General features: G+C 41.1%; 1 protein-coding gene and 1 long non-coding RNA gene across 2 annotated transcripts in view; one reads left to right on the top strand and one right to left on the bottom strand.

The window, feature by feature from the left end:
* LOC127000020 (uncharacterized) overlaps nucleotides 1–20,399 on the top strand; it is a 72,896-nt gene that overhangs the window by 50,290 nt on the left and 2,207 nt on the right. The gene's annotated exons all lie outside the window — the stretch shown is intronic.
* Nucleotides 6,792–16,452, bottom strand: LOC127000011 (uncharacterized). Its single transcript, XM_050863392.1, has 4 exons — nucleotides 15,692–16,452; nucleotides 13,623–14,040; nucleotides 11,975–12,194; nucleotides 6,792–9,425 (listed from the first exon to the last, which is right to left on the bottom strand). Exons 3-4 carry the CDS (start codon nucleotides 12,170–12,172, stop codon nucleotides 7,998–8,000), a joined length of 1,626 nt encoding a protein of 541 aa, XP_050719349.1. The 5' UTR covers nucleotides 12,173–12,194; nucleotides 13,623–14,040; nucleotides 15,692–16,452; the 3' UTR covers nucleotides 6,792–7,997.

Raw genomic sequence — 20,399 nt, 5'->3', positions numbered from 1 at the left:
AAAAACTGCATAACTGCCCAGGAACCGCAGTAGCGGCACCACCGCTCCGCTAGTCATGACCCCAGGGTTCGAGCTCCCACAATGGATTAGCAGATTTTTCCCAGAAAGGTTCGAGATGACCCCAAGTTAACAAATATTTCCCTGAAATAAAATTCAAACTTACCTTCACCATTTAGATAGGCTATAAGGTTTCTAATAACAATAGTTATCACACACACACACACACACACACACACACACACACATATATATATACACGGCCCGGTAGCTCAGTGGGTAGAGCGTCTGCCTCACAACCAGAAGGACCGGGGTTCGATTCCCCGACCAGGTGAAGATAAGTTGGGTTTATCTTCTTTCACGTGTAGCCCTTGTTCACCTCAGGGTTAAGAGAGGAAAGGGTTATTCCGCTTTCGAGTGAAAAGTAGCCCGCCCCACGCATGACATCCGAGTCACTCCGCGCTCCAGGGCTTCTTGTTCGGTGTATGGATGCAGATCTGACCAGGGGCAGAAAGTTAAACACTGTACATTTACCAACAACGTTGACAAGAGCCCATAACTGTGTGTAAGAGACAGAGAGAAAGAGTATAGCGAATGTGCGGTAAGGCCAGTATACCATAGTTACCCCTCCGGTCCACGTTTTCTTTTTAGTTTCTCTACCTCAGATCTATATTTTTAGATTTTGACTCTGCATGTCTTCCCTACCCCCTTCCCCCTACTCAGGGCCTACTGGAATAAAAATCTACGTCACATGTCTGCGCAGAAGGATTTCGATCGGTGGTCTAACCCACTCTGCCTTCCTTAACCCTGGCCTGGTTCACTTAGCAGTGAGTAGGTACGCGACGTAAGGCGAGGAGTTGTGACCTCGTTGTCGCCATGGAGGTAGGATTCCTACCTCCATGGTTGTCGCGGTGTGTTGTGTGTGAGTGTCGGTCACTGAGCTAGGGATGTGCGGTATCGACAAAAATACCGGTTTTGCCGTTGCCGGTCTTCTGAAATTATACCGGCACGCCTCTTCCCGGTATGTCATGATACCGGTACTACCGGTATTTCCTAAAGAATACCGGTACTTCCGGTAACGGTATTTACTTTTGAAATGGAAAAATTTTCCTTTGTCTATTCTTGTACAATACGTAACACTACAATCGCACAAGGTAGTTTTAGGTGACTTCTAACTTTTATTATTTTTTGTATAAATAGTATTTTTAACAATGAAAAAAAAATTTCAAATCTCCTTAAACATTTATTTTCGGGCTTGTGTTAATAATGTGTTCCTTTTTTTGGTGAATACATAAATAAAACTCACAGTGAAAAGGAAAGTTTAAGAACGGAAATTTCAAATGTAAATATCAGTTTTCCAGTCATATACACAAGATCTGAGCCCATCCCTGGCATACCACACACTGAACCTGTAATTCTCTTCATTTGGGCCTTGTGATTTTTTTCTGATGAAAAAAGACATTCTGCAGCATCGCCTCCAGAATTGCATGCCTCTCCCACAGTTTCTTCCTGCGAACTTCCAGAAGACAGAATAATTATCTCTTCTTCTTCACTAGATCTCTCATTCTAATTTCTGTCTTAAAAAATATATATATTTCGTACCTTTTCCTCCTTTCTTATCTGTGTAGGTCTGCTTGACTCCATACTGTTTCCCGATGCATATTTCTCTTCTTGCTTCTACCTTTGTATGCTGATCCCTGAGCAGGTACGTTCTTCTGTCTATCTCCACCTAATTTTTTTTTCAAATGAGGTCTTTGAGCCTCCTTGTATGGAGAGGAAGTCAAGAGAGATGCTTTCAAAGCTTTGCGACCTCTATTTGACACCTTATTTGTCTCAGGAACTGGTGTTGTTGTTTTAATTCATTTACCAATTGACAGCAGCAAGTAGTTTCTAAGATATGGCCTGTTTCATATTACCACTCTGTTCCATATTGAACACCTCGGTTCCTGCGATCATAAACTAGTGCGCGTTGACATTAGAGCTCAAACATCGGTGACTGAAAATAAAGTAAAGGTGCCCAATTTCAAAAGAGCCAACTTCGTAGAAATCCGACGAAAACTAATAGATATGCAACTATCAGATGATGGCAATGTAGAGGACGCCTGGCTAAGCTTTAAAAATCACTTACTCACTCAGCTGGACACATTTGTCCCCTTGTGCGAGAAGCGAATTAACACTAATAAAAGCCCACCTTGGTTTAATAGCGAAATTAAACACTCAGTCAAGGAGAAAAAATTGTTTTACAGGTTAAAGAAAGAACAAAGCACGCTCGAAAACATTAGACTCTACAATGATGCCAGGCGACGAGTAAACAGATTAGTGCGTCAGGCAAAGCGTAGATATGAAGAAAATATTGCAGCCAACTGTAAAAATAATCCGAAATCCTTCTTCAGTTACATAAACAACAGAAAGGTAATCAGAAGTGAAATTGGACCCTTAACAAACAGCGACGGTGCACTAGTGACTGACAGCCAACACGTTGCAAACCTATTAAACAATTACTTTTCCTCGGTGTTTAATAATAACAGTCCTCCCACCACTACCACCAACACCAGTACTAATGTAAATCCCGAGCATGCATTGCCTAACTTTGAAGTAAAACCCGATGAAGTCCTTAAAGCCCTCAAATCACTTAAAACAAATAAAAGTCCTGGACCTGACAAAGTATATCCAACTCTGCTGAAAGAAACAAAGAGCGAAATACTCTCCTCCCTCACAACCGTAAACAATATGTCCTTGCGACAAGGCATCGTCCCTTCAGATTGGAAAAAGGTTAACATGACACCGATTTTTAAGAAAGGAGACAAAAAAGTACCAGGTAATTACAGGCCCATGGGCCATTAGTCTAACTTCGGTTGTAGGTAAGCTACTTGAGGACATAATTAGAGACAAAATTGTGAGTTACCTTGAAAGCCACTCATTAATTGGGGACTCACAACATGGCTTCCGAAACAAAAGATCCTGCCTATCAAACCTATTAACCTTTTATAACGACCTCTTCACTGTTTATGACGTAACCAAATCACTGGACGTAGTCAATCTTGATTTCCAGAAAGCGTTTGATAAAGTCCCACATCATAAATTACTTTACAAATTAAAGCAAATAGGAATTGACAGTCAAATACACCAATGGATCGCGAATTGGTTGAGCAACAGACAACAAAGAGTAGTGATTGACGGATTTAACTCACAGTGGGCGCCGGTCACTAGTGGCGTCCCTCAGGGCTCGGTTCTTGGCCCATTGCTCTTCATTATTTACATCAACGATGTGGATGTTGGACTCAATAATCGCATTAGTAAATTTGCAGACGACACAAAGATTGGTAACTCGGTTCTCACTGATGAAGACAGGCATAGCCTCCAAGAGGATTTGCACAAAATTTCAGCTTGGTCGGATAGATGGGAGACGCCCTTTAACGTAAGCAAGTGCCAAGTCCTTCAAGTTGGAATGAGGAATAAGAAGTTCGATTACGAAATGCACGGCGTTAAACTCAAAAGCGTTCAATGCGTCAAGGACCTGGGGATCAAAATCGCGTCAAACCTCAAATTCTCACAGCAATGCATTGATGCAGCAAATAAAGCGAACAGAATGTTGGGCTTCATTAAAAGAAACTTTTTATTCAAGAATAAAGATGTAATACTCCCGCTCTACAATAGTTTTGTCAGACCCCACTTGGAATATGCGGTACAGTTTTGGTCTCCCCACCATGCAAAGGATATTGCTAAATTAGAAGGTGTTCAGCGTCGGGCAACGAAAATGATCCCTTCCTTGGGCAACAAATCCTACGAAGAAAGGCTTTCTACCCTTAACATGTTCTCTCTTGAGAAACGTCGCCTCTGAGGAAAACTGATTGAATGTTGTAAAATACTTAATGGTTTCACAAATGTAGACAGATCAACATTGTTTATGATCGATGACACTTTGCGCACAAGGAACAATGGCATAAAACTCAAATGTAGACAAGTAAATTCAGACTGCAACAAATTTTTCTTCACCAACGTTGTAGTGCGAGAATGTAATAAGCTTCCACCATCCGTGGTCCAGTGTAACACGATTGACTCCTTCAAAAATAAGCTCGACCGTCACTTCCTTCAACTTAATATCAACTAGAGTAGAAATGCAACGTTTAGGAACCTTCTGATTAATGTAAAATCACTTAGGTTTAAGGACAGACCACCTAGTCTGGACCATGGGGTCTGTGTGGTCTGATTTTCAATGTAAATCTATGTAAATCTCTGTGTGTGTCCATCACTAGTATAACCTCCAACTCGTCTTAATTAAATTAATAACGGAATGTCCTTCAGACACTCAGGTCTGTAGAGGGATGCCGCAGAGGTGTGGTTATATACCTACTGGAGGGGGAAAAGTCAGGAGTCGTTGTGCATTCATCCGGTGATTGAGCAGCATTGGTTTACCAGTCGGGCAATGTTCATTACTGTCGTTTCCTTGCCCAGCACTAGTCGGGCAGGAATCATTGCCTGAAAAAAAACGTTAAATCCAAATCTCCAAGACTGATCGTCGTCGATCGTTCAGAAACCGGACAGCTGTGTGGCAGGCATCATTATGGTTGTGCAGCTTCCATCCAGCATTCGGGAAATACTCCAACAAGCGTAGTGTCAAATTTTACAACACCCCTGGGACGGGCACCAAATTCCGACGATACCAGAAAGAACCAGGATCGTGGCGCTGACGTCCCAAGATCGCGTATGTGTGAATAGGGTTCAAAAAATTTATTGTGATTGAAAGTGAGGCCACATATTTAAAAAAAAAAAAGGCATGAACATATTTGTATATGTATACATATACATAAAGGTCCTTTTTATTGAAAATATTATGTTTGCAGGTCTACAAATTACTGTTTCTCCAATTTCTAAGGATTCAGATCTTAGGTACTTTTCATAACTGACTTTTCTTTAAAGCATTTTATTGTAAAATCTGTTACAGTGGAAATTAGAGCAAGAGCAATACCTATGAATATATATATATATATATATATATATATATATATATATATATATATATATATATATATATATATATATATATATATATATATATATATATATATTAGTAAACTTAAGTTCTCATAAGACTCATATACATAGTATATATAGGAGTTTGCACCCAGCAATAAATACACCAATACAGAAATACAATATTCTTTTGTAGGTTTTAGAATAAAACTACACATTTACAGTAGCTTAATAATCCAGAAAATAAATTCCTATAACAAACAATATTATGTATATTTACATTTTTCATGGATCTTGTTTTGTGGGGTCTGATATAGCAATATGCATATGTTAATATTTGTACAAACAATATAGTAAAGTGAAGAAAGTAAAGATAGAATCTTTCATGAAAGAAACACATTGCAATGAGAAACAATCTTATAGCCAATCATGTTTTAGTTACTTTGAATTGTTGGAGAAAGCTGCAGTGGACACTAAGGAGTAGTAGTATTTTTTACACATGGTAATGTATACATGGTATATAAATTATTATATTCCAATGCTAATTTCTCCATAGCTATAGATTTTTCATAACTACATCGTACTTTTTTTCATAGCTAACGTGGCATTTTGTGTTAAATCCTTTCTTTATGACTTTGTCGTTCCACTGCAAAATAATCAAAATATGAAATAAAATACAATAGTTTTCTGAGTTTCTTCTATTACATTTTCGTGTCGTATCTGTAATCATTGACAACTTGGATACAATAATACAAAATGGCCTGCTTGGGTTAGTATCTGCAATACTCATGCTCTCCCGCAATACCCATGTTGTTGTGACTGCCTCACAATGCACTACACTACATACTGAGGGAAGCCATTATCTTCCCCCCCTTCCTCTGCTTTAATGCTGTTCTCTCATTGTCATTTTATAGGAGCTTCCATTTATAAAACACATCAGTCTACTAATCATTTTGGCCACTAAACCATCTTCCCCTGCTGTCTTCTCCTTTTGCAAGCTCTTGAACTGTTTTCCTAACTTCCTAGAGACTACTACAAAATCTATAAAAAAAATGTGGATTATGCATGATTGGATAAAGTTAAAATTCCAATTCAATTCATAACTGACCCCATGTCTGATAATCAACACTGAATTCAAAGAAAAAAAGAATATGGCACATATCTCACTATTGTGGAGGCTACACTGAAATCGAAGAGATGGCCAAAGAATGAAATTTAAATTGGTTATGTCAAAAGTAATTAATCAATTCTCAACCTTCAGGAATTTCAGTTTGTTTCCCTGTTGGCATGACTCTGCAGGAAGTTAAAGTACGTCTCATTTTACACTGTAGCCCCTTTATTCTTATAAAAAATGTGAATTGGGGAGTCCATTTCCCCAAACTCGTGTTTGTTTTCTTGCCATCCTCCCTAGGAAGGCAACACTGCAAATAGGAAAGCATTTTATATATGTGTTGTGTTGTGTTGTGTTGTGTTGCATTGCATTGCGTTGTGGTGTGTGTGTGTGTGTGTGTGTGTGTGTGGAATTCTCCACGGCCTGATCATGAGTTGGACTCGCTTTCGCCAGCAGGTACCCTCACGACGTGAGCAAGTGCTCATTATTTGTCGATCTCTGGGTACTGCCAGGACCTCACACACCACACACCCCATCCCCCTTGCTCAAGGGGGGACAGTAACCACTCCTAGTCAGTGGAAAGAATCCAGCCGGAGCAGGGCTTGAACCACCGCCTGTTTGGTCGTGAAACCTTGCAGCGAGGCACTTTTTTTTTTCTTTTTTTTTTCTTTTTTTTCTTTTTACGTCGCGGCCTATAGCGCCGGTAGGCTTCTTCCCGGTGGGGCCTGATGGTCGGCCCAAGGGTTCTTCCCGGTGGGTCCTGATGGTCGGCCCAGCCCGTTCTGGCGCAGGCGAGTGTTTATAGTGGCGCCATCTTGCATTAGCTCATGCTGCCCTCCCGGAGCTCATCTTTAATCCTAGAATCTAGAGTCCGGGTTGATAGGTGGTCTTCTGGACAGCATGTGGGTAGTTTTAAGCCACTCGGCGGCGGCTGAAAAATCCCAGCTTGGTGGCACCGGGCGGGGATTGAACTCGCGTCCTCCTGAACGCGGTGCTGTTACTCTGTCGATTCAGCCACCGCCTCCCCAAAGCCGATTGAGCTACCAGAGCGGTGTGTGTGTGTGTGTGTGTGTGTGTGTGTGTGTGTGTGTGTGTGTGTGTGTGTGTGTGTGTGTGTGTAGTAAAGTTTCACATTTGGCATACATATTCACATTCAGATTTGACAAATTTGCATTTGACAACACCAATCATTTACTACCTTAATATTTGTATGGTGACCATATTTTCCCATTTGGCAATTACTTACCCCCCAGACAACATTAAATTGTATATGGCAACCAAATCCTTGCATTTGACAAATTTTTTCCCTCTAGGATATGCTTAATCTCTGACTTTTTTTGGTGCATTTCCCTGCCAATCATATACTGTATTACAATACAAGTTCTCAGATACAAAGACACCATGTTAATGACATTGTGCCACCAGACAAAATGTTTCAGACAATTGTGATGAGCCCTGCTGCATGTGATAGCATGTTGCACACCACCTCTTACTATAATTAGCCCAGCACCATATTTACATACATAATTTACACTAATTTACAAAATTGTTACAATTTCCCCAATCCTGATGGTCTAACCCACTGCAATCTGCTGAGTGTAACATGATGTCCAAAGCCTCTACCACTGCTGTGAGGAATGATGGAGAGGAATGATGACAAAGATAAACCTCAGAATGGAAGGAAAAAAAGCCAAAATATGAGAATCGTGTGGGAAAAAAATTCACCAAATACACGATGCAAGATAAGACACCCCAAAAGTTGAGGTTTTAAGCCACCTAATAAGCAAGAAAAGGTTGGCTCTCCTGGGAATCTGGTACCAATTAAAGTTTTTCCTATTGTTTCAGTTATTTGCATTTGGCAAATTCACATTTGGTGAGTTTTCTGTGGACCCATTTATTTGCCCAATGCCAGACTTTATTGAATAATCAGATGCATCATTTCAGGACTCTCTATATTCAAGTCCCAATTGTTTAACCTTATTTCCTTCATGAGCGCTTCACGATCCTTTTTCTCTATGGCCCAAGATGAAATAGGACCCAAAGTGTGCAAGTGTGGGCATCTATCTAACAACCTCTTAAGGCCTGCCAATGTTAACATTGGTCTGTAGAGAAAAAGAGTTTGTAAGCTTTCCAGACTGCCAGAGTCCAAAAGGCTATACAGAACCTGGTCATTCAACATATCTAGGTTATGAATGAGTATATGCAATTCAGTAAGTTTTTTGCACTTACCCACTAAGACTGTGAGGTCCTCAGGAGTAACTGCTGCACCTTCCAGCATCAAATGAGACAAGGACTGGAAGTATGACATTTGGGACCCAAATGAAGAGTAAGGCAAGTCAGGTTGCATGGGATTATTGTTAAGTTTTAGGGTGAACTTTTGCAACTTGGGGCATGTTTGAATTACTTTTTGCAGATGAGTTCTAGTAAATGTTAAATTTGCTGGTGAATTTGTCAGATGCTGAATAGTTAAACTCAGCAAATGATCACCCCTCTGACTCAGGTACCACAACAAGGCAAGCATATTGCAGTTCATTACATTCAAAGTTATGATTTTCAAACTCAAAAGATTGGCTAATAAGTTTCTGTCCTTTCTTTCTACTCCATTACACCTCAAGGTAACATCTTCTAAGTGTGGACAAGTCCTAACAATTAGTGCCAATTCATTCTCATCAATTTCTGTATAAGTATGGATCACCTTAAGAGTATATTTGGCTTTCACCTCTGGGTATCTCTCAGGATCACTGCCATGTAATGTTGTGAATACATCTTCAATTTTCACATCAGGTGTAACATTGAGTTCTTCAACAAGAGGACATAGATGCAACAACATTACAGCACTTGCAGTAGAAGCCATAGTGTAATCAAAATTAACTTTCTTAAGTTTCGTACAAACAGACTTTGATGGTATCTGTGCCCCTCTTCTTATTCTGGAATATGTGTCAGGAGTTGGCAAGTGACCAGCAAGGTAAAAGACCCCTTCATCATCAACATCAGTGCACATTTCAATACTAAGATCTTCTAAATGAGGGCAGGATTGGGAAATAATTTCAAGCATATAATTATCACACATCTGAGAACATTTGAGCATTGTTAAATTACTCAGTGTTCTCAGAAAATGGTAAAGACCCTCAAGCTGAGCTCCTTTCTGAAATCCATACATGTAACTTTCCAAATATATATCCTCGCTGTTGGAACCAACCATCTTAAGTATCTGCACACTGTACCCATCAAGCTCCTTCAGCAGGGGCACAAGTGCCTGACTGTTATTGATCCAAAGATACTTTGCATGTAGCTGTGTGCACAACATTAAGTACTTCTGGTTGAGTAGCTCAGGAAATACAATCTGTTTGGGCAAAAAAGAATAATTAATAAAACAATTCTTCATATACAATAGAACATAAGAACATAAGAACGCAGGAGTCTGCAAGAGGCCGGTAGGCCTGTACGAGGCAGCTCCTTTGACCCTAAGCTCCCGTGTATCTAACCCCACCTATTATCGCTGTCCATGAATTTATCTAGTCTATTTTTGAATGTGACAATTGTATTGGCACTCACCACATGACTGCTAAGCCTATTCCACTCATCCACCACCCTGTTAGTAAACCAATTTTTGCCTATGTCCCTGTTGAATCTGAATTTATCCAGTTTAAATCCTACCCGGTTCTCTTACCAACAAAACCTTATGAATGTCTCCCTTATTAAAGCCCTTCATCCATTTATAAACCTCGATCATGTCTCCACGCACCCTTCGCCTTTCTAGAGAATGCAAGTTTAACTGTTTGAGTCTTTCCTCGTATGGCAAGTTTCTCAACCCCTGAATCATCTTAGTCATCCTCCTCTGCACCGATTCTAACATTTTGATATCCATTCTATAGTAGGGTGACCAGAACTGAACCGCATAGTCAAGATGAGGTCTAACTAATGCTAAATATAGTTTGAGGAAGACTTCGGGGCTTCTGTTGCTTACGCTCCTTGAAATAAATCCCAGTACCCTATTAGCTCGATTTCTAGCTTGAATGCATTGTGCCCTTGGACGGAGATCAGAGCTCACTAAGACCCCTAAATCCATCTCCAGACCTACTTATGAGAGTGTCATTTAAGCAATAGTTATGTGAGGGTTGTTCCTACCTACACTCAGAATACTGCACTTCCTACATTGAACTCCATCTGCCATTTATCCGCCCAGTCATATAATCTGTTGAGTTCACCTTGGAGAATACTAGCGTCCTGATCCGACTCAATTACTCTACCGATCTTCGTATCATCTGCAAATTTACTAACATCACTACTAATTCCTGTGTCTAAGTCATTGATATAAATAATAAACAAAAGTGGACCTAATACCGAACCTTGTGGGACCCCACTCGTAACACATCCCCAGTCAGATCTTTTACCATTGATTTGCACTCTTTGCTTCCTATTGCTAAGCCACGCCTTGACCCAGTTCAAAACTTTACCCTCTACTCCGTGAGCCTGTAATTTAAGCAACAGTCGTTGGTGAGGAACTTTGCTACAATGAACTGAGAGGATCAGATGCCATAAGCAGAAGCTGACCCTTTTAATAGTTTGAAAAAGCTGAGGTGACTGACATGACCCACCAAAAATAAATATGGGCAGTTTATGACACTGGTTATGTACCATGCCTTCAGCATCATATGTCTACTGCCAAGTGTTAACACTTCATATTCACTGTTGGCTTAAGTAGGAGCCTTTTCCATCTATGGCATGAATAATATGAGGGGTTGATATGAGAATACAGCCACCAGCAACAGGTTAAAGAAAATATTCCCATCAAGTAAGAAAAAGGCAAAAAAACATCATTTGGATGCACATCATCCATGAATCCTCTCCATAGGTCTTTTATATCATTTCATCTAATCTAAGTCCCTAATAAGCATGGTTGGGTCCAAGTACATGTACTTGTACTTGAGTACAGATTTTCATGTACTTGTACTTGGAGTTTAAAAAATCCAATTGTACTTGTTCTTAGGGCCGTACTAAAAGTCCAGTCCGAGACGTTTCGGGTCCCTACAGAGTTTGGGATGGATAACTCTGTAGGGACCCGAAACTTCTCAGATTGGACTTGTAATACTGCCCCTAAATCAACCTTTGTAGGGACTCAAAATTTCTCAGGTTTGACTTGTAATACGGCCCTTAGACCCAAAGTACTTTCAAGTACAAACAAGTACATTGTATTTAATCGAAATTATATATTGTATATAGATTCCAGTGAACTTTGTGATGATAGTATTGGGTAAATTCATACACTGAGTGTTATGATATTTTAGTGTAATATTATTATGCCTTATTAATGTGTATATACAAAAACTACTAACTTTTGTGTGTTATGAATCTGATAGGAACTTTTTTTTATCACAAAGTACTTGTACTTAAGTACAATGAAATGTACTTGGACTTGGACTTAAATACACAGCAAAGTGACTGTACTTGTACTTGAAAATATCCAGGTACTTGGACTTAAGTACACAGCAAAGTGACTGTACTTGTACTTGAAAATATCCAGGTACTTGGACTTGGACTTAAGTACAGTCGCCTGTACTTAGACCCAACCCTGCTAATAAGTTTATTCATTTACATTATTGCCATCAACATGCAACCTCATTTCCTGCAGCTAGGGAGATATGTCAAAATAACTGGTTAAATCTTAAGCTGGTTTGATCTTTGTGCTGAGGAGTACAAGGCATTGAAGCCTAAAGAGGACAGATTGACCATAATTTTTAAACCTCATTTTTCCCCATGTCTAGTCACTTTCTCTTAGGTTAGCCCCACTAACTTCATCATCAACCTTGCAGCTTCTTGTACTCTTCATGACAATTACTTTACATACATATCAGTATAAATTTTATAATTATGTAATTTATGTAATTTTACCTTATTTGTACTATATTGAAGTACTGTGCGACATACTAATGCTTGAATTTGAGGGGGAATATGGACTTGTATGTGGTCAATAACAGACTGTAGTTTATCTGTAGATACATTCCAGTCACAACACAGTCTTCGGAGTAGGTATGCAACCAGTTTCAAGGTAGATGATTGCAAACTTGGAACTTGCTTGTGAGGTGGCATCCTTTATTGATTCTCAAAGTACCTGAAATCAAGTACAAAATGAACACTATCAAGTAACACCATGAAAATTTTAGTATAGTAATTTAAATTCTGAAGAAAATGAACAAAATAATTAGGGTAGAAACTAAAGGTTGTTGATAGAGAAAAAGATGAAAACTATTAATCACATGAAAGGTTAACCCTTTCCATCCGTAACGCAGACGTTGGCGTCACAGTATGGAAAGGGTCAAGAGGAAATGAAAGAGGATTAATCCTCTTCTAAACCTCTCAATCCTCCTCTAAATTCCCCTTAATCCTCTTCCATTTTCTCTTAAAAGGTTTAGAAGAGGATTAAGAGGAAATGGAAGAGGATTAAGAGGTTTATAAGAGGACTAACGGTGACGCTGTCTGACACCGACATCGGCGTAGCCAGAATGAAGGGGTTAAAGATAAGATCATTGGTGTAATGAACAAAAATGTGATATAGTGGATCAAACATATTGGTTTTGTATGTTTTGTATGAGAGAATTCTGAAAAAAAGGAGTGCCCTTGTTTTTTAAAATTACCATCAGTTTTGTGGATGACAAAAAGTGCCCTTCAGCACAATAAAAAAATGCATTTCCAATGGTTTAGGCAACAAATTGAATTCCTGTGCACTTTCAAAACGGGTCATACTAAAACCCGAAACATCAGCCCATCACAAAATTTCCAAAATGTCAGATATACTAAGTAGTCACTTCAGTCCTGCAAAAGCTCAAATGGTACACCAATAACATAGTGAATATCTTGCCAGAAAACAGTGTGGTGCCCTGAATTCTCCACACGAGACCAGCCACAAAATATCCCCATCTTAAACTACTGCTAAGGATATGAAACTATTGCTGCTTCATAAGTTAAAAAATATTTGTAAATTGAGAGAACTTCAACTTACTTGATGAACAGTAACCTATCACCACTAAATAATAACTTATTGCCACAAAATGCTCTGTGGCATTTTGAAGTGTCTGATATTTGCATGACATTTCCTTAAATTTCATAATACAGTACCACATTAAATGCCAGACTTTGCAGACTTTAATATGGTATTACCAAAATTACCTTAGAGATGTAAAGAGGCTAGGGAATAATAGCCTCACAGTAAAAAGCCCACCGTTGCAAATTTGCCAGGATAGTACATCATATGATAATGAGTGAAAAATTGTAAGTACTGAATACACATTTACTTGGTAAATATCTATAACTTCACCCATCTCACAATGGCAGGTGAAACTGTTTATTTCTACTTAGTTCTGATGCAGCGAGTGAAGTTATAGATATTAACCCTAGAATCTTTATCAATATATCATGGAAAGTTTTGTGGAATCAGTCCTCAAGATCAGTCGAAAGATGCAAACCCTAAAAGAAATTAAAGACTCATAACCTCCCATGCACTTGAAAAGGTAACTTAATGAACCGCCCCATGAACACCTACCCTGTGACCCATGGCAGGGGCAGGTGGCAGTGGTGGGGGCAGGGTGGCAGGGGGGGTGCTGGTTTGGGTCACGAAGAGTCTGTTCCCCGTGACGAGTTTGTATAATTATGTTGTTGTTTTGGGCCGCTGCGATCTAGTCGCCCACATGCTGGTGTCGTTCTGTGAGGGCTTCACAGGCACGTCAGCTGCCCCGTCTTCCTGAGGAAGGCGCAGGTGAGGCGGATGGCAGATTCCTGCCGCGAGGGGTGCACGCCTGCCGCCGCCAGCAGCGTGGGCAGGTCGAAGGTGGGCACGTCCAGGGAGCGGAGTTGGTGTGGGAGCAGCACTCGCTGGGAGTGGAGGCGCGGGCAGTGCAGCAGTGGGATAATTATGTCAGGGTTTGTTGTGGTGGCTCTTGGTCTTGGTCTTGTCTTGAAGTCTGTACGGGTTGAAAAATAATGATCAATGAAAAAATGCCAAAGTTAATATTTATCAATTTATGTTATTGTAGTAAAATTCGCGTGTCGTCGCTGCGATAAAGAAAGACTTAATAAATGGGGATTGACTTTTGTGTAGGTCTTATTTTGTTGCTATACTTAAAACCGTCAACTTAACCTTGTGATTTTCATGCCATGGCAGCAGAACTTATTCAAATTTCTGGGCCCAGGTATTTCTGTGTTTGATTAATGTAAGTTCAATGGCCTTTCATTTGACCTTGTTACAGCTTTTATCGCCTACATCTCATTTCATCTACGATTTCTTTCCATAGGGTTTGATCCCAGTGATCTGTTGCTTGAAATCGAGTACATTCAGTCGATAATCGATTTATTCATTTAAGGGCCCTGTGATGGCAACCACTATGACGACTCTTTAGGCAATACTTGTTATTTGCACACCACTGCCCAGAGGTGGGCGCGGTACTGAAAAATCAGTAGTGTGGTACTTTTTCCGGAGTAGTGCGGTTGCGGTACTGCGCTAGCGGTAGTCACTATAGTGAGTCAATATAAAAAATAAAAATAAAAACACTTCAGCGCCTATCCTGGCTATCCATCCAACTAATATCTTGTGAGACTGTCGAGTCAAAGGGGGCAACACCATGCATGATTTTCCAACACTTGAACAAATCAGCTCTCAATAACCTCCCGCGAACAGAAAGAAAGATCAGGAGCAAAAAGCCTGTCTGCATAGCACAAGTTCTCTAGGGCATCTGTGGTTTTGGTCCACCTTCACTGGACTGACTCCAGTAACTTAATGTCCCCAATATAGCCAGTGTTCCACACAACTGAGCTGAATTCAAGTAGAGGACGAACATGAGTAGTGTACAGTGCCATCATAAAATATCACGAGAACGGCATAGTGTTGATTTCAATAAATTGGAAGCCATACCACCCGGTTTGGAAGCCACAGAACGAATATGGCCATGAAATTTCAGTTTAGTATCAATCATCACCCCTAAATCTCTGCTCGGAGTGGTAAATGGGATAGGAATGTCACTAATGAAGTACTGGTCGTAAAGGCCAGCAGGAGGGAGATCTCTGCCAAATCTTGGAGCCACACATTTGTCTGGGTGAAGATTAAGACCCCGTGATTTTGCCATTCCATTCAGTACATCAATATCTTGCTGGAAAGTAGCTATACAGTTGATTGTAGAGGAAATATTATTACTCTGAACCTTCATATAAATTTTAAAGTCGTCAGCAAAGATCTTATATTGATAGCTAATTAAGTGATGAGACCAGATGGTTAATGTAAATAAGAAAAAGAACGGGACCCAGGAATGAACCTTGAGGAACACCACTCATCATACTTTTGCAGGCACTAGAATAGTGTGCACCGCCCCCAGCAGGAGGCGGCAGGTGAGCAGGGTTCCTAGATTTCTATGTTGAAATTATCGTACACACCCGTCAAAAATTATCGTATTTTGAGCTAGATTATCGTACACCAACATTCACCTGTCTACTTGTCAGTCTTGCAGAATATCACAAAATATACCACTGGAACATCAGACAACAATAACATTGTTACATTTGATATGGGGTTCTGAAAATTAAAAGTATTGCATGTTACGAGAAGCTATATCGTGTACTCACCACTAATTTATAAGTCGATGGCTGAGACCCCATAGATTTGTGGGTAGCTTTGGTCACTTTCTTTATCCGTAGGATATAATACTTTCGAAGTCATACTTCTTATGCTCCTGGATGGTACGAATGAGGTGCAGTTTCCTTGGCTTGTTACGGATTGTTTAGCTAAGATAATGTCTCTCACTGATTCTGTTTTTAGTTTATTTCTGTCGTTAGATTTCATTCTATTAATGTCTGAGAAACATCTTTCGCAATCTGCATTTGCATGGGGCTTGATTTCAGCAGCTTTAATTAACTGAATCTCCCTTGCTAGATTGTGCACTGGTAAACGCCTCTGCTATAGTTTTTGTTGAACTATATGTTGCACACATATTCTGATGCTTCACGCTTTTCTCATGAAGCTTTATTGTTGTTAACTGCGCAGTAATTTCAACACCACATGTTTTACACTGTGCTTTACAAGTCTTTACTGGATGGTCTTAACCATGGAAATTCTTTTTCCCAAACATCTCTGTACTTCTGCTCACGCCTTGGTTTTTTTTTCTTGCTTTCACTATGTACGGCACTGCTACTGCGTTTTTCTGCCATCTTTTGAAAAATGACAAGTTGAACAACGACACAACCGCTCGTCTGAGGCTCCCTATGAAGACTAGCGACGTATTCCTCCCTCGTCGCCCACAGAAATCAAACGATACAAGAACTGATCACGTACAGAACGTGTAGCTAGTGCGATCCTCTTTAATTCCCTCCTCCAGCCACTCACCAACTCACCCCCCCCCTCTCCCTCTCTATTCACCCACCCTACTCTCTCTCAATACGTGTAGACGGTGTAGTGCGATCCTCCCTCCCTCCTCCAGCCACTCACCAACTCCCACCCACCTCTCTCTCCGGGCCAGGAATTATTGCACGAAACATATAAATTATTGCACAAAACTGCAGATTATCGTACTATCGTACGCACTATATTTTTATCTTACAGTAAGCTATATTATTGTATTTTTACTATAATTATCTTACGTCTGGGAACGCTGCAGGTGAGGGGGGCCCGGGGGGGTAGGACGACGTTAGGGAGCATGAGAGACTGGGACCGTGTGGGAAGTGGTGGCGGGGGCCTGTGTTGTGGTGTGAGGCAGGCCACCCTGGCCACCGCGCATCATGGCGGCTTCGCGCAATTTTCAAAATTCAGTCGTGGTAGCTGCTCGCGTTAACTGAGGCTTTCGCGCTAATTTCTTTTTTCTTGGTAGATGGTGGCTCGCGCTAATTGCGGTTCGCGCTAATTGATCTCGCGCTAAGTGGGGCTCTACTGTACCTCCAACACTTCCCATTTTCTATTACCCTCGGAGCATGGGCCATCCTACCTGTTACCCCTTCGGGGAAACTCAACAGAACTGCAGGATAGGATGCCCACCACTGTCATGCCCCGGGATTTTCTTTTTCCTCTATTTTCCAACACGTCCTCTGCGTGTATTGAAACACACGAGAAATTAATCAAGACAAGGTGAGGGTATTCGCCGGCTGCCTGGGATTGAACCCGCGACCAGCGTAATGGGAGAGCCACTCCTTACCGAGTCGGCCAAAGAGATATCCCACTGGCTAACTGGGTTATGGGAGGCTCGTTCATCAGGCATAGTCGCCGCATTACATGTGTGTGTGTGTGTGTGTGTAATTCACCTCTTGGTCTGCTGCGGGTCTCTCTCGAGACAGCCAGCCGTTCCCCTACGTTCTGCAGGTAGGGGACCACGAAATTAGTAATACAAATCAATTTATTTAAAAGAGAAAGAATTGTCGTACAGCTGCCAAACTTTCACAGGGAATGTGTGACATGTTCAGCTATTTAATGGAATAACTTTTAAAATTGGGCTGAAAGTGAAAAATACCCATTGTTGGCGGTGCCTCCCATTAAGGTCTCCTGGGCCAAGAATAAGGTGCAGGTGATTAGAGGCTCACTGGATGAAGCAATACAGTCTTTTCAATCATGTGGAGAGGACATACAGATCTCGGAAAGTTTCACATGCTTTGGTAGCATAATGTAGTGCCATGACCCGCCTGATGGGCGAGTCTCCCATAACTCACTCTGTGAGTGGGGACCTCTTAAACTTTCCTCTTTGGCCGACTGGTAAAGAAATGGCTTTCCCATCTCACTTGTTGTGGGTTTGATCCCCGGCACCAGTGAAATCCTTTCCTGGTCTGGATTAATTTCTCTTGTGTTTCATGACACACTGTGGTTGTGTGAAGATAAAGTGGAGTGGAAATTCAAGGACAATGGTGGTCACATCAAGAAGTTGCTGAGCAGTTTGGCTGAACCAACAGTGTTGGAGATTCGTTCAGTGTTTACCGTTTACCGTTGATGAGGTTTCAGGCCCTGCTCCGCCGCTGATGCAGCGCTCTACGAGGCCGTCAACAATTTCAATGTTAGCCTCAATAATAGTCTTCGATGCACTTATTCTCAAACATAGTAGTGAGTGAGTGAGTGTCTTAATTTCTTTTACGAATAATATCACATATAACAATTAGTTCAGTGTTCATGTCTGCTATTTTCATTATAGTATCACAATTATATATTCAACAATTATTTCCAGCACACTGAACATTCATCACACACAATTTATCTTTGAATACAAACACTAATTAATAGCCATGATCGGTCATGTTACGAATTCTCTCAATTTCAGTCTGGAGAACTACACAACACTAGTCATTCGCTGAGTGGCTGATTTCAGGCTTCCTGTATCTCACACAATTTATTCATTTCTTCTCAGCCATGGTGCACTCCTGTGATTTATGATTGCCAGCGCATTTGAAACAATTTGGGACGTCTCCATTGGTCTTGGCAGTACAGTTGGCCATATCTCTGACAATGATAGCATATAATTGCATGGTATCTGTCTCTCACTGGGTATATTCCCCATTCTAATTTTAGTTTGTTGTGATTCTTGTGAATCAGCTCTCTTACAGTTGGGTCACACCTCAAAATGTAATGTATCGTGCCGCCAGCCGCAGGCTTTATAAAAACCAGCTCAATCTTATCCTCAACACCCCCAATGGCGTGTAAGAACTCATTGCTGTCTAAGATGGTCTCCTTTATTTTTTCCTTGGTCTCCTCTTTATGCACATTGCATATCTTTGGTTTTATCTTTCCAACACTCTTGGTATTAAATTGCTCAACAGACTCTAGTTTTTGAGTAGCCTCATCCCTTGTGTTCTCATTATCAAAGTTCATGGCAATGTTACTTCTATTTGCAAATCTTGAATCAGTTATCTGAATACCATTCAATGCCTAGGAGACTTCATCCTTCATGTCTGTTGCCTTCTTTTCCTGTGTAGAGGCCTTGACAACAAGTAAATTCTTCTTAACTTTCCTCTTACGTTTTATGACCTCAGCCCAAGTTGCATTTGCTGACTCCACATGCTCAGCCCGCTGCAATGCTTCCGTCACCTCCTGCGCCACCTCCCCCAGCTCCTCCTTCACGCTCACTGCTCGTGACTCAACTTCTTGTTTCACTTCTGATATTTCCTTAGATAATTCAAGCTTGAATTCTTCCATTTTTTCCACAATTTTGGTAGCCAGAGATGCTTTATAAAGGCATGGGTTGCAAATCCAATTTATTTTAGGTATATTCCCCGACTTAATTCCAGACAGATGAGCACACTTCACATGACACCATTTAGGGCACAGACAGTACCCTATCCACTTATCGCTTGTGGGATCCGCACAAACATAACACAGAACGCCACCGAGTTCTTGGTTCGGCCAGCCATGTCGACACAGCGCTTTCGCGAGCAAGGCGCAGCGCATCCGATCATCGCGCCGACTCACCACTCACTGTGTGAGTGTTAGTATTGTTAATACCTATACCGGACAAATAATTGGATCTTCAAGCTGTTTATTCTCTCTCTTTTACTGTATGACAGTGGGACATGGGCACTATACAGTGACTCAGATGAGAATTGACTCGTTTGATAAATATTATCTGCAAAATCAAGGGATTTTTTTTTTTTTTTTTTTTTTTTTTTTACATTGCGGCCTATTGCGCCGGTAGGCTTCTTCCCGGTGGATCCTGATGGTCGGTCCAAAGCTTCTTTCCGGTGGGTCCTGATGGTCGGCCCAGCCCGTTCTGGCGCAGGCGAGTGTTTATAGTGGCGCCATCTTGCATTGGCTCATGCTGCCCTCCCAGAGCTCATCTTTGTTCCTAGAATCTAGAGTCCGGGTTGATAGGTGGTCTTCTGGACAGCATGTGGGTAGTTTTAAGCCACTCGGCGGCGGCTGAAAAATCCCAGCTTGGTGGCACCGGGTGGGGATTGAACTCGCGTCCTCCTGAACACGGTGCCGTTACTCTGACGACTGTTGGAATGATTGTGTCAAATTGGCAAAATCTTGAGAAGGAATCAAGGCCAGTTACCTGCATAGTCTTTAAATGCCAACTCTGGTTACATGGGCATGTGGCACACTACCCTTAATTCAACTGTGTTCAATGAGTTGCTTTTTGTAAGAGACAATGCCAAGTGGAGGAGTCCTAAAGGGCACTCACAAAGCTTATGGCTAGATCAAGTCAATGGATTCTGCTGGGAGGCACTAGGTATGGATGCCAGATGTAGAAAGCCCTCAAAACCCACTTACTCTTTAGCTGACTGTTTAATGATTGCTTCCTGTCTGGCTGATCACAGCCTCCTGGCATCGGAATGTTTATTTCCTCTCTGGATTACATCAATTATC

Source organism: Eriocheir sinensis, chromosome 17 (genome assembly GCF_024679095.1).
Source record: "Eriocheir sinensis breed Jianghai 21 chromosome 17, ASM2467909v1, whole genome shotgun sequence".
Taxonomy (NCBI): Eukaryota; Metazoa; Arthropoda; class Malacostraca; order Decapoda; family Varunidae; genus Eriocheir; species Eriocheir sinensis.
The sequence above is the reverse complement of the archived record's forward strand: the minus strand, read 5'-3'. Positions and strand labels throughout refer to the sequence as shown.